This window comes from Peromyscus leucopus, chromosome 4 (genome assembly GCF_004664715.2).
Source record: "Peromyscus leucopus breed LL Stock chromosome 4, UCI_PerLeu_2.1, whole genome shotgun sequence".
NCBI classification, from domain to species: Eukaryota; Metazoa; Chordata; class Mammalia; order Rodentia; family Cricetidae; genus Peromyscus; species Peromyscus leucopus.
This window is the reverse complement of record NC_051066.1, coordinates 105,173,803-105,188,425: the sequence shown is the minus strand read 5'-3', so window position 1 is coordinate 105,188,425 and position 14,623 is coordinate 105,173,803. Positions and strand designations below refer to the sequence as shown.

Here is a 14,623-nt window from a genome sequence, read left to right as displayed (position 1 = left end):
CTTCATGAATTTCCGATACTACCTGAAGTGACCGGAAGAAGGAACGGGTTGTCCAAGATCCAGCACAGAACCTCATCAAGGCTCTGGGAAGCCTCTCAGGCATGCCTGGCCATACTATTCTATTTGTACAGATCAGAACCTTCCTGGCTCAATATGAACTGCCGTGGCCTTGGGACCCACAGCGGACACCCCCACCCCACAGAATGAGAGCGGTCACCTTCTAACTCTCCAGTATCCCTTCAAGCCACACACAATCACAACAGACAGACACACTGCAAAAGGGAGCCAGCCTCTCCTGGAACTGCTACAGCCCCTGGCAGAACCCTTGGAGGACAGAGGAAGCTATGATGACGGTGACAACAGTCAGCATTTATAAGAGGCCATTACAGATGATATCTCATGTTACTCCAGGTCAAGGAATGGGTACCGGCACCAACATCTAAGCCCACTTTGCAAATGGGAGTCAGGGATTCAGCGTGGTGCTGTCCAAGGTAATAGAACTGGTCATGACTCCAGCCTGTATTCTCTCTGACTCATTACAGCTGTTGATTATGCAAAAATGCAAAGCGCTATTATTTTTATAGCATCTTCTGCTTCCTACTTATAAAAGCAAAAATTCTACTTTTGTCTTTATGTCTCTGTGTGAGTATGTTCACGTGCCAACGAGTGTAGGCGTCAGTTTCGAACTGTGTATCGTGAGTGCTGGTATCCGAACACAGGTCTTCTGGAAGAGCAATATGTGTGCTCTTAACTCCTGAGCCATCTCTCCAGCCCTGGTCATTTACATTCTAAACACAAAACGAATACATTGGCTGGGCAGTGGTGGCGCACACCTTTAATCCCAGAACTCAGAAGGCAGAGGCAGGAGGAACTCTGTGAGTTCAGGACAGCCTGGTCTACAAAGTGAGTTCCAGGACAGCCAGAGCTATAAAATAGAGAAATCTTATCTGGGGAGTGGGGAGGGAGACAGCAAACAAACAAAATACATTATAGACTTTAGGAAGCCTCACTCTCTTTTAGAAACCCATCCTAGAGAAGAGAGGTGGGAAAGACACCAGAACCATACATCCAAAGAAAAACAGAGTGGCTATGATATGCATCCAACCTCTTAAGTCCCAAAGAAACATTAGCAAGGAAAAAGAGCATTTGTCCCTACGAGAAGGCTTTTTGACTATCCATATGTATTTACGAATCACAGGGAAAGAGTCCAGGAGACAAACCATAGCCCTGACCTTAGGGACCAGACGGAGAGCTTCCATATGAAGACGACAGTCATAAGGATGATGACGGCAAGAGTCTCGTTAGGTAGTTACCACCGTTCACTTTCAGAGAAGAGAGTTAAAGCACAAATACCCACGTGCAGCAGGCCCTTGTGCTGCGTCCACTCACACACGTCTCCTGGTCTCACCCTCATAATTGCTTTATGAGGGAGGTACTCAGGCTTAGAGGGATGAGAAGATCTGCCCGCTAATTAGATTCTTCAAAGAGCTGGGGTTAATCCCCAGGTGCTGACCCTGGACCTCAGTCACTGTATACTGCTGAATTCTACCTTACAATACCACCCTTGTGATAGCAGCCATACCCCAACGGCTCAGAGATGGATGGCTGTTGCTCTGTATCTGAACATCTTCTGAGGACCCCCCATCCCCCCCACTGCTTGAGAGTCTTCTGAGGAGGCTTGCACACACCCTTCTCCAGGGACCGGAAATTCCTGGAAACCCCACCCCCCACCCCCAGCCCTTTCCCCACAAGAAGAGAGCAGAGGAAAGTTTCTAGGTGAGCAGATGCCAAGAAAAAGTGGAACTGTTCCCGACTGACACTATGGCAGACGTTCAGTCACTTTGCTTCAAGTGTGACAGCTCTGAGGTGTCATCCACGTCAGAGCACTCGGGTAAGACTTCAGCTAAAACTACTTCTTTGCTTGGCTTTTAATTTCACCCTGCCCTACTCTGCCCCCCCACCTCTCCATCCCCCCACCCCCACCCCCCGATTGCAGATGGATTTGCCTTGAATATCTTCCAAGAAACCACTTACACCAGAACCCCCTTCCGGAGAGTCAGGCATTGCTCTAGGAGCTCACCTAGGAGACAGGCGGGCTTTAGTAAGAGATACACACAGCAACGCCTTAACTGTAGTCAAAGCAACCCAGAGGGGCCCACAGCCCTGATATCTGTTGACTTTTAAAACAGTAAAGGTTTTTTTTTTTTTTTCTCCTCCTCATCTTGGCCTAAGCACTTCCGGATGAAAGCTAGAACCATTTATATAAAACACGGAAAACGGAGGTCTTCGGGGACACTTACTTCACCAAGGAAGCTTTCCGGCACAGTTTGTCCGCCCCCCTGTAGTAATTCACCAGCTGTGCCAGCCCAGGCTCGTGACCTACGAAGAAAGCAGCAGCTCAGAATGGAAACAGAACAGGTGCGGCGTGACAATGTCAGCAGCAGCAGCAGCAGCAGCGTGCGGAACAGATGTGTCAACCCCAGCTTCCCTTTCTCTCCTTTCAGGCTGGGTGTCCCACGCGGAATACTTTTGGCTCTGTGTCCCTCGGTCCCTCTTCCTCTCAGTATCCTACTCTCAATTCTGCAACATGAACACTGCCATGCAGGTCAGCTGTGGCATGGCTGCCTTTTTTCTTCTTAGGAGAATATTGGGTATTGTCTATTTCATTTCTTCTTGGTCCTAACACAGCCCTCTCTCAGCTTCACACACACAGGCTTGTAATCTGCTGAGCAAGGTTACTTGCTTACAGCCACACATCCATCTCCAACCCTACTTTTTCCAGACATCGAAGAAGGCAGCGGAGTATGGCACATCCACCTCAAGGAGCTTCTAGAAGTCACTAAGAAGTGAAAGAAGGCAGTAGAAAGGCCCTGTGACGATGTCAGAAGCCCTGAGAACTTCTCTGCACTATCCCATGAGGAGACATGGATTAGCTCTTACTACAAAAGCTGTTCTAAAACCACAACCGGAGGTCTGCAGTGTGGCTCAGCGGCACAGTGCATCATCATCAACACCTAGGAGGCCATGAGTTCAATCCTCAGCACCACAAGAGATGAAATAAATCAAGACTAAAAATTAGAAATAACATGATACAATAAAAATACATTTTATTAAAAAAAAATTTAACTCCTAATAAAATGCTTTGCATCTCCAGTAACAAAAGGTAAGATTTTAAAAGAGACTTTGAGTTGGTGTCAGGGTTAACAATAATTAATCCAACCATGGCACATAACCAAATCAGAACTTTCAGACACTAATTATCTGGTTTCCACAGTCTCCCTGGGGTAGACAGGTCCGATTCACTGTTGACCTGGTGACTTCTCATGCCATTGGCCCTGGCTTCCAGCGCCTGCACACGACTCTGTGCTTTCCTCCTTGGGTTTTGCCGCCCACTTTAGACAGAAAGGGAATACTCTCAACAGTGAGGGTGCAGAACCATTTTAGTTAAGAGGATGCATCTGTCTTTTCCATAAAGATAAAACGTTTGCTGCTCATCTGCTAAGTGTGTGGTGCCTTTTTAGGACTGGGATCACAAAGGGTTTCTCTTTGTCATCACAGCAGCAAGGCCAACTCCCGCTGCCCCAGCCTGAGCAGAGCCTTTCCATGTGTTCTCAACACCAAGGCTCTACCTAGGCTCTTACCATCAGGCACTGTCAAGTGCCAAGAGGAAGGGAAGTCAGGAAGGGGGTGACAGAGGAAGGGGACAGACTGGTGGCTGTTCCTGTACTCCTTTCAGGAAGTTCGTTTAGTGGGATTTTCTTTGCTGAGCCCTTCCAGAGGAACCTGGTTAACAAGCACATTTCTATTCTGAGATTTCTGAGACTTCCAACCAGCCCCTCCATGGGGTTGCCATGCTACAGTATAAACTTGTATGAGAATGAAAAGTTGTCCCTGGACTATTTCAGTATGGTTAAGCCCTTACACACTTCATTCTTCAAGCTATCACATCTTGATAGGGCTGTAATGTCACCCAAATGCCTTATGCAAGCTTGCCAAAGAGCCAGTTAATTCCAAACGACCTGCTTTTCAGTCTAGTCATGCATCTCTGACCACACCTATTTCTGAAAACACTCTCCTCTTCAGGACACGGGACACTACTCTGTGGGGTGTTCTCCAAGGTAGAGAGGTCTCTTCTTTGCCATCAATTCTCCCCTTCTGTCCTTGGAACACAACCGACCCCACCCCCAAGTGAGTTTTTGCAAAAGAACCAGCTACCCAGAGAGAGAGACAGGCCCTCCGCAGATGACCAGGCTCAAGTCTGTGGGATGCTAGTTGAACCCATCTGGACAACTTTTGGATTACGTCATTTAAAAGGGGGTCGCTGTCCCTTCCTACGGGAAAGTATGTGAATAAAGCTTCGCCCACGTGGATGAGGAGACCAAAGGGCATCCAAACTCCTGTAAAAACCATCATTAGACGCACAGTTGAGGATGCACACTTTTGGTGCAGCTAAAAGAGAGGTCTGAAATGGAGCACCCCTCCACTCCCACCCACCAGCTTCCCTGGAAGCTCTCGCTTTGGGTAATTCAGTGAGTCTTTCCCAAATTCCTTGGGCCTCTCAGTAGCACAAGCCTCTGGGGTTTCAACAACGACAACTCCCCCTCCACACCCACACCACACAAGGCGGAATCCTCGGTGGCAGAAAGCTGCAAGATGATTGCAGCAGGCCCAGGGAAGCTCGGAGTCGAGGCCGACACTCCGGGTGCAGGGCTAGGGCACTGTCAGCACACACAGCAACCGCACCGAGGCTCCGTTCCGAATCCAGCTATGGGTTTAGGTCTTGGTGGATCCATTTTAGATCTGCCCGAGCGAGCTAGCGCCTGGAGAAGATTAATGACCTTAAAAACAAAAGCGCTGGCTCCCCGGGGCCGTGCGCGCCACGTCCACGAGGGAAAGGCTCACCCAGTCTCCCGAAGGGCAGCCGGTTCCTCTCGCCCAGCATCAAGTTGAACCTGGGGTTGTCCCGCCGCAGCCTCTTCCAGTGGCCGGTGGCCAGCAGCAGCCGGGAGACCTCGGCGTAGACGCTGCTATTCTCGTCGCGCACCACGAAGGTGTACATGGCGAAGGGCCGCGCGCCCCGCAGCCGCCGCACGAGTCCAAGGCACCACGGCGGCCCCGCGTGGTCGCTGCCCCAGCCCCAGCCCAGCCGTCCGCCCAGCTCCGGGACCGCGCCTCCGGGTCCCCTCAGTGCCGGCCCCGGGCGCCCGCGCCACCGCCCGAGTGGCGAGCGCCACCCGGACGCCGCGCCCACCGCCGGCGCCCCGCCCACGACCGTGATTCCGCGCGGCGCTCGGGGCAGGTCTGCGGACCGCTGCGGCGGGAGCTCGGATGCAGGGCCCGCCCCGGCCGGCCGGCGCTCTGCGAGGAGCCGGTGGCGTGGGGCGCTGGTGGGTCACAGTATTCGCGAACTGCGGTGGAGAGGCCGAGTGAAGTGATTTCTGCTGTGCCCGGGTCACAGCCCGCAAATATTCCTTCCTGCAGTCTGTCTGGGTCTCCCACCTAGTTCAAAATCAGATTTGATGGGTGAAAACAAAAGATCCAGGCAGAGGATGTAGCCACCACCGAGCCCTGGGTTCCATCTCCAGCCCTGTAAAATCAGGCACGCTTCTAATCCCAGCACTAAGGAGGTAGGGGAAGAAAGACCAGGTATTCAAGGTCGTCCTCAGCGACTTCGTGAATTCGAAGCCAGCTGGGCTACATGAGGCCCTGCCTCAAAATAAACCAAAACTGAAGTTCTAAGGTCTCATCCTGTATCCCAGTGAAGCTATGCTTCTCTTGCGATCTGCTCGCTTTTGATTTCGGGGGTGGGAGGTGTCCTCTGGACTCTGAGGAGGGCTCCCCTGGAGTCTGCCTGTGAGTCAGTCCCAAACAAAACCAGGGAAGCTCTGGACTCCTCACAAGTCCTGCAATTCACCGCTCACCCTTCTCTGGACCCCAGCTTCCCCTTTTGAATGGTGGCAGATTGGTCCTTTAAAGGATTTTTGTGCCTTTGCCTGATAGCTAAGGAAACCAACTTTGGTTCTAAGAGCATCTCTATCTTCACTCATAAATGCTCCCAGCAGACCCAAGCTTCACATTTTTAATTAGTTTTTGGGGCAAAGGGGGGCGGGGGAGGGGAGAACACCACGGGGCCTCCCTCTACTCCGCTTTCCTTATCTACTGAGTACAATGTGAAGGCCCTCCTGCCTCATCTCAGCCCATCTACCATAGACATACTCTGGCTTTATTTAGTGCTGGGGATCACACCCGGGCTTCATGTATGCCGAGCAAACGTTCTACCAACTGAGCCCAGCCCCAGCCCAGTACCACATCATTTTCATTTGTTTTGGTTTTTGTACATCACTCCTTTTCTTAGTGGTAAAATTCATCTTTCCCCTTCAGTCACCATTTTCTGAGGGTCCAGTGAGACTAACACCGAGGGAAATGAATATCAAGTCTGCACTAATGGGGCCACCCCGTTCCTTTTGTCGTGGTGGCTGGTGACACAGAAAAATAATCCAAAGCTGCCCAGTCTGACTCTGAGCTGTAGAAAGTCATTAGCTTTTTCAGCTGCCATTACTCAGATGTAAGATGTGGAACACCTTGGAAACATCTTGTCATCTTACAGAAGGGGGACTCGTCTGAGACTTAGACTTCCCACTCCCCTTTGAATTAGTCCTGGTCACATGGACTTGCCAACACATGTAAGGAGTATGCTACACTGCTAGTCTGGACTTTAGAATTTGTGTGTCTTCTCCTTCTGGGGATGACCCAGCCCCTCTTCTTTCTTATTCCCTGGCTGGTGATAGGGTGAGTGTGTTTTGCTCTGTCATGTGTTCTTAGCATGGTGTGGCAGCCACGCCACAGGCCCAAGAGCAACAGAGCCAATCAGTCACAGCCCAAAACTGAGATGCAGAATAACGCTTTCTCTTTATGAGCTTATTATCTTGGGTATTTGTTGTAGCAGCAGAAAGCTGGCCAACTGTTAGTTTGTCAACTTGACCCAAGCTAAGTCATCTGGGAAGAGGGAACTTCAAGTGAGAAAATGCCTCCATCAGATTGTTCTGTGGGCAAGTCTGTGGGGGCATTCCTCTTGATTTACTATTGATGTAGGATGTCCCAACCCACTGTGGGTGGTGCCAGCCCTGGGAAGGTGATCCTGTGTTGTACTAAAAAGCAAGCCCAGAAAACCATGTGTCTTATTAGTTAGAGTTTTATTGCTATGAATAGACATCATGACCACAGCAACTCTTATAAAGGAAAGCATTTAATTGTGGCTGGCTTACAGTTTCAGAGGTTTAGTCCATTATCAGCATGGTAGGCAGACATGGTGCTGGAGAAGGAAGGAGCTGAGAGTTCTACATCTGGACCTGCAGGCAGCAGGAAGAGAGCGACACTGGGCCTGGCTTGAGCTTCTGAGACCTCAAAGCCCTCCTCCTCTGACAGTGTTCCTCCAACAAGGCCACACCTCCAATAATGCCACTCCCTAGGAGTCTACGGGGCCGTTTTCATTCAAACCACCACACCATGAGAAGCAAAACAGTAAGCAGTGTTCTTCTGTGGCCTCTGCTTCTGTTCCTACCTCCAGGTTCCTGCCCTGCCCTTCCTTATGATGGACTGCGACTGGGATGTGTAGCTGAATAAGCCCTTTTCTCTCCATATTGCTCTTGGTCAGAACTTTTATTAGAGCACAGAAAGCAAGCTAGCGCACATGTGGATGATGTGCTTCCCCTGTCCAGTTCATTCATCCTAGCTCTGGCTGTTCCTCCACAGAGGGTCTTGGCCCCTCAGTAATAACAACTTGAAATTGTTCATCAGTAAAAAGACCCTTGAGGAGAAAATAGTTCTTCTGTATGTAGCAGACAATTCATGGAATAGACTTTGTCTTAGTCAATGTTCTATTGCTGTGAAGAGACACCATGACCATGACAACTCTTATAAAGGAAAACATTTAATTGGGGCTGGCTTGCAGTTTCAGAGAGAGGTTTAGTCTATTATCATCATGGTAGGAAGCATGGCAGTGTGCAGGCAGACATGGTGCTGGAGAGGGAGCTGAGAGTTCTATATTCAGATCAACAGGCAGCAAGAAGAAAGAGAGAGAGAGAGAGAGAGAGAGAGAGAGAGAGAGAGACAGAGAGAGAGAGAGAGAGAAAGAGAGAGAGAGAGAGAAAGAGAGAGAGATTGGGCCTGGCTTGAGCATTTGAAACCACAAAGCCCACCCCCAGTGACATATTTCCTCCGACAAGACCACACCTACTCTAACAAAGCCACATCTTCTAGTCTCTATCAAGTATTGCCACTCCTAGTGACCAAGCATTCAAATCTATGAGCCTATGGGGGCCATTCCTATCAAACTACTATAGACTTCTCCAGTCAAGTGTCAGAGAAGAAACACAACTGGGTGATTTGATGTTGTATGGAGTGTGAATGCACAGGAACACACACACTCAAAAGAGGAACTGGTAGCCTTGCTCACTCCATAAACATCCATGAGCACCTCTCCCAAAGGCCCAGTCTCATGGCAGATAGTACCCTCAGCTCAAGATCTTGTCCCTCGCTTTTTTCTTTATTTTCACTTAAAGTTAATGAGAATTCCTAGTGTATCATCTACATCACCCAGAACTCAGCATAAAGAAGGATTTTGAGCTGCAAAACCAGGATCTGGATTTTAAAATGATGCCATTTGAAAGTCATGAGGACATTTTCATAAGGATGACAGAACTTGGAGCCACTTACCTCTGAAGGTCATGTAATTGTGGGAGGCCAGCCCCCACTTTTTCCAGGTTCCTATGAGGAGGAGAGAGCGATAAGAAAATATTAGATAGAAAGATAGGTAAGAGGAGAAAGACAGAAACACAGGATAGCTTTGGGAAGACCTGGATCAAAACCCAATGGCCTTTTCCATTTATTCAAAAGGGCTTTTTATAACAATGCCAAGGGGCGGGGCAAAAGACCTCCCTTTTCCTAGATCAAAGCACACCACACAGCCAAGTGTAGACCCTTCCAAACATCTGGTAACCATGTCCATGGCCAAATCATCTCCTTATGCAGCCCTGCTGGGTAAAGCAAGCTCAGATTCTCAGACTCTGAGTAATTTGGGCCTCCACAGGTAATATAGCATCTGGGCTTGTGATGCTGCACAAATAGTATCACAAAAAGTCAGACTCTGGAGTCTGAGATCAGCCAGGCCTGAACTAGTATCCCAGCTCTAGAAATGATTCCCTAGTTGTCTCGACAAGAGTATGGCTCAATCATGTGATGGTCGTGTGGATTAAATGGCTGTAAAATTCCCAGCACATGCCTGGCATATCATAAACTCTCCATAAGTGGGAAATTATCACAGTTAGATGGTGTGCTTACATAACTGACTAAAAATAATATTTTTGTTAGAAAGAAAGTGGAGCCTGTAGAGCAAAAGTATCTTGGTGGAAATGAACACACTCACTCCCTGTTCAAGGCCGGTCATCTCCAGACACATAGTTCAAGTTTGCAAACTTTATCAAACACACATATAACTTATATACGTACTAACATAGGGAAATGCCAATGTCGCTTCTTCCCTGATCATAGGCTATTGGTTATTTATAATGTGTGAAATAGTTACTTTTCTGTTGTGGTAAAACACCTTGACCAAGGCAACTTATAGAAAGAAGAGTTTATATTGACTTATGCTTTCTAAGGGATAAGAGTTGATCAAGGTGGGGAGGCATTGAGCAATCAGCAGGCATGGTGGAAGACATGACCTGAGAGAGACTGTATCTTCATCTGCCAGCAGGAAGCAGAGAGCAAACAGGAAGTTCAAGAGGTCATAAGCACTCAAAGCCCACCGCCAGTGACATACTTCCTCCAGCCAGACTCCACCTCCTAAAGGTTCCACAGCCTCCCTAAACAGTGCCACCAACTAGGGACCAAGGGTTCAAATATGTGAGTCTCACTCAAACCACTACAATGTGTTCATTTTCAGATGTAGCCTGAGTCCCTCCATAAATACACATGAGCTTCGCAAATTGTCTTTTTGTTGTTCATGTGCAATTTAAATTGATTATGGTCATAGAAAATACTTCATATGCTTTCATTCCTTTTATTTATTGAGACCTGATGTGCAGCATGACTGTAGTCTGTGGAAATACTTCATGTGCTCTTAATGAGAACTGTGTTCTCTACCTAATCATTGGAGTGTTCTGTTTATGCTAAGTGGAGTGCCTTTCTGGATGGTCTATTCAAATTTTGCTAACTTTATGATGAATAATTCTACTAATTATTTACACAAGGCTTGAAACCTGCAACTACAGTTATTAAACTGTATGTTTCTCCCTTTAACTGTCAACGCTGGTTGCATGACTATGAGGCTGTACTGTAAGGTGTATTTTCATTTATGGTTGCTACATCTTTCTGGTGTGTCAAACCTTTCCATCATTATGAAATTAACTATTTGGGTTCTAAAAATAGTTTTGTAGTACAGTCTATTTTGTGTTATAATAACATAGATGTTAGACATCTTAACGATAGCATAATAAATCAGAATAAATTAGATGACTTAAAACAAGAGAAATGGTCTCACAGTTCTGGCAGCTAGAAGCCTTAGAACAATGGTTTTCAACCGATGGGTTGCAACCACTTTGGGGGTCAAATGACCTTTTCACAGAGTCCATCTAAGACCTTCAGAAAGCACAGATATTTATACTTTGATTCATAACAGTAGCAAAATTACAGTTATGAAGTAGCAATGAAGTAACTTTATGGTTGGGTCAACCACTACGTGAGGAACTGTATTAAAGGGTCACAGCATTAGGAAGGTTGAGAACACTGTCTTAGACTATGCTACCAGCAAAGCCATGCTTCCTCCCAAGCTGCTAGAAGAAAATCCTCTACCTCTTCCGGCCCCTGGTGGCTCCCCTGGGGATGAGCACATCACACTGATCTCTGCATCCATCATTCCTTCTGTGTCGTTGTGTCCAAATGTCCTTCTTCTTATGAGGTTATCTGTCACTGGATGGGGTTCACTCTGATAGGTCCACCTCTTGACTTGCTTACATCACCAGAAATAGATATATCAATTAATTGCCCATCTTCAAATAAGATTGTATGCTCAGGTTCCTAGTGGACATGAGTTTGAGAGAAACATCATTCTGTCCAGTACAACACCCCACCATTATTACTTCTTGTAAGGGATATCTTTTCTCATCACTTTAACTTTCAGCTATTACACCGTGTGTCTCTGTTGTCTGTATGTGTTCACAGGAGGGATGCATGTGCATCATTCGAATGTGGAGGGTAGAGGTCAGCATTGGGTGTTTTCAAACACTTGCCACCTAATTTTTTTGAGTCAGGGACTCTATTGAACCTAGAGCTCACTGATTTGGCTGGCCAGTGAACACCAAGAATATGTCTAACTCCATCTTCCCAGTGCTGAGGTTACAAATGTACTACTGCATCCAGATTTTTCTATTTTTATTTTTTAGATTTATTTTATGTGTATGAGTGTTTTGTCTGCATGTGTGTGTAAGTGCACTACATGTATGCAGTGCCTATGGAGGCCAGAAGAGGGCGTCAGATCCTCTAGAGCTAGAGTTATGAAAGTTGGGAGCCATCATTTGGGTGCTGGGAACTTAGATCATCTACAAGAGCAACCAGTGCTCTTAACTACAGAGCTATCTGTCCAACCCCTTTATCTGACTTTTTATGAGTGTTGGGAATCCTAACCAGGGTCCCCTTGCTGGGACAGCAAGCTCTTTACTAATTGGAGTTACAGGTGGTTGTGAGCTACCCTGTGGGTGCTGGAAACTGAACTTAGGTCATCTGCAAGAGCAACAGGTGTTCTTAACTGCTGAGCCATCTCTCCAGCCCCCTTATTGTATTTTTAGATCAAAGTCCCGTGTCTTAAAGACAAGAATGGAGGCCAGGTATGGTAGTGCATGCTTGTAATTCTAGTCCTGTGCCTAAGGACAACCTGGAATCCATAGTGAGACAGACAGAGAAAGAGATATAGATATAGATATAGATATAGATATAGATATAGATATAGATATAGATATAGATATAGATATAGATATAGATATAACATAACATAGAATAGAAGAATATATAGATAGATAGATAGATAGATAGAGATAGAGAGTAGATAGAGAGACCGATTTAAAATCATGAAATTGCTTTGTGAGGTGATTTTTGGACACACACGTGCCTAACACACATTTCAATGTATTCTCTCTCCAATTTAAGCCTCCACTTCTTTTTAGTTCTCAGGAAACAGCAGCCCGATGTCTGTTCACCAGCCAAATTTATATGAAAATCTTCCTTTGAAGGACTGGAAATAAGAAGCCACATAAAACTGCTCAGCAATTCACCTTCTGACTTCCACGACTCTGGAGCATGATTTCTCTTCAGGTCTACACAGCACAGCTGTTTTAGACCTGTAGCTGAGCCCTATTCTGATTGGGTTGGTTCAGATAGCTGTCTTCTCAGGCTCTTATTATCAGTTCTTATCTCTGTGACAAAGCATCGGCCCCGCCACAAGGCCATGCATAAGTTATGTTGCTGCTGGTTCATGATACTGTCTGTGACGTCAGGGGTGGAGTCGGTTAACAGAGGCTGGAGATCCTGTCGTTTGGAACTGTGCAACCCCAGGTGGATTCCTGCGGCTGATAAAAACCACCTCTTCCTCAGGGGGAGTGCAACTGACTGTCTCATTTGTGTAGAGTGGAGAATCTCCCCACTAAGGTAAGGCCAAGCTCCTATTTTCTAGCCTCCTACATGTTCTCCGTGGGTTGTTATGCTTGTGATGGCCAGTCAAAGATGGATTGTAGGAATTTTTCAGTTTTTATGCGATAGCATCCCCCTTTTCTTGTCAAATTATTTGTTATCTGGGCTAGTTTATTTTATAGTACATTTTGATATTTTATTGTAGTGTAGTATATTATTGTAGTATTTCATTAATAGAGTTCATGCTGAAAATATAATGCAGGTTATCCACCACTTTAAAAATGAGGGTGCCAGAGTTTCTAAAGTGAAAAAATTAAAAGCATAGTACTATATACAGCCACCTCTCCTTTTGGGTCATTTTAGGGGCATATCAAGATCCTGCGTGTCCTATCTCCATGTCTGTGAGTGGTCCATATTGTCCCTTGCAGCTGTTCGAAAGCAAGGTTTCCAGAGGGACAGGATACACAGATGTGCCTGTCAGTCCACCCTAACAAAATCAAAATGGTTTAAGACAAATAAACAAACAAAAATGTGTGTGTACAGAATAAGGCTTTGCCTGAATCTTAGAGTTTAAGCAATGTCCTCAGGAGTTGGGCTCAGTCTTTAGACCCCATGGTGGCTACACTTTCAAAATGGCTTTGAGCTCCTGCAGGCACATAGGATGGCTTTGGGGTCAGGGACAAGCTGACTGACGTGCCCTCCCTGAATCATCCTGTGCAGCCTATAGGATCTCAGCAGCTGTAGTTTGAAGACATGCGATGTTCTGCAGAGTACCCTTCAGGAAAGGCTGGTGGGGGAGGAAAGCCCGTAGGCGAGGGTTGGGGAAGCAGCCAGGAAGGATGTGGTGTCAGGTCCGTGCCAGGGTCTGATCTGGAAAATGCAGTCATTGCAGCACAGACTGCATGGTAGATGTCTCCCAGAGACAAAGAGACTGGCCATTTGGATTCTTTCTCATGAAGTCACTGGCTATTCCTCAAGGAAAGCAGCTCATTCATCAGGTCCATTCTCTGGAAAGCAGGGGATGTGTGAATTCAGCAACCAGTGTCATACAGCTAGGTCACGAGCAAGTGAAGGGATCCGAATAGCAGCATGGCATCTTAGACTACGCTTCTGGGCCAGTCTCTCTGCCCCTTGGTGGATGTGTGTTTCTGTGGGACCCAGGGACTCTGCTTTATGCTTATTTATTTATTTAATGGACTTTAAATTATCGCATCCCTCACACACCCCTCCTACTTTCATATCATCTGCATGTTTACACTTCCATTTAAAACTGGATTCCAATTATAAAAAATAGGCAACACTCCTTTGCACACTCTGAGTTTGACTTGTCTTCGTGTAGCGACCTCCAGTTCCTTCAATTTCCCTGCAGATGGCATTATTTCATGCTTCTGTATGGCTGAATAAAACTCTATTGTGCAGTGTCTGGGGGGAGGGAGGCTGTGCGCATGTGCTGTGCTGCATTGGAGACAGAACAACCTTGTGCATGTCAGCTCTCCCACCTTGTACAAGGCCACTCTTGTTATTTCTGCTCCCCTGCCTGATCCTGGCTTCCTGGTGATGCTCCTTCCTCTGCCTCACATCCCCCAAGGAGTGCTGGTATTTCAGATGCTGCTCCCATCTGCCTTTTCTGTGGGTACCAGAGTTGGACAGTGGTCAGGCTTGTGTGGCAAGAGCTTTTACTCCCAGAACCATCTTGCTGGCCCTCCAATGCATATTTTTGACACATTTGTCAAAAGTTAGTGGCTGCAGCTCTGAGAGTTATCAGTGTCTTTTATTCTGTGGCATTGGCCTACGTGTCTATTTTTGTGCTAGGGCCACGCTGTTTTCATTACCACGGCTCTGTGGTATAATTTGAGATCGGGTCTTATGATAACTCCAGCATTGCTCTTTCTGATTAGAATTGCTTTGGCTATTTGGGGTCTGTGGTGCTTCCATATTGTCT

The 14,623-nt window shown here is 46.9% G+C and overlaps 2 protein-coding genes across 2 annotated transcripts in view; one reads left to right on the top strand and one right to left on the bottom strand.

The window, feature by feature from the left end:
- Ttl (tubulin tyrosine ligase) overlaps nt 1-5,237 on the bottom strand; it is a 30,267-nt gene extending 25,030 nt beyond the window's left edge. Inside the window, 2 exon segments of the mRNA XM_028893388.2 lie at nt 2,301-2,379; nt 4,903-5,237. Of these exon segments, the coding sequence (XP_028749221.1) occupies nt 2,301-2,379; nt 4,903-5,059 (236 nt within the window). The 5' untranslated portion in view covers nt 5,060-5,237.
- LOC114709529 overlaps nt 5,058-14,623 on the top strand; it is a 45,583-nt gene continuing 36,017 nt past the window's right edge. Inside the window, 1 exon segment of the mRNA XM_028893409.2 lies at nt 5,058-5,431. Within this exon segment, the coding sequence (XP_028749242.2) occupies nt 5,058-5,431 (374 nt within the window).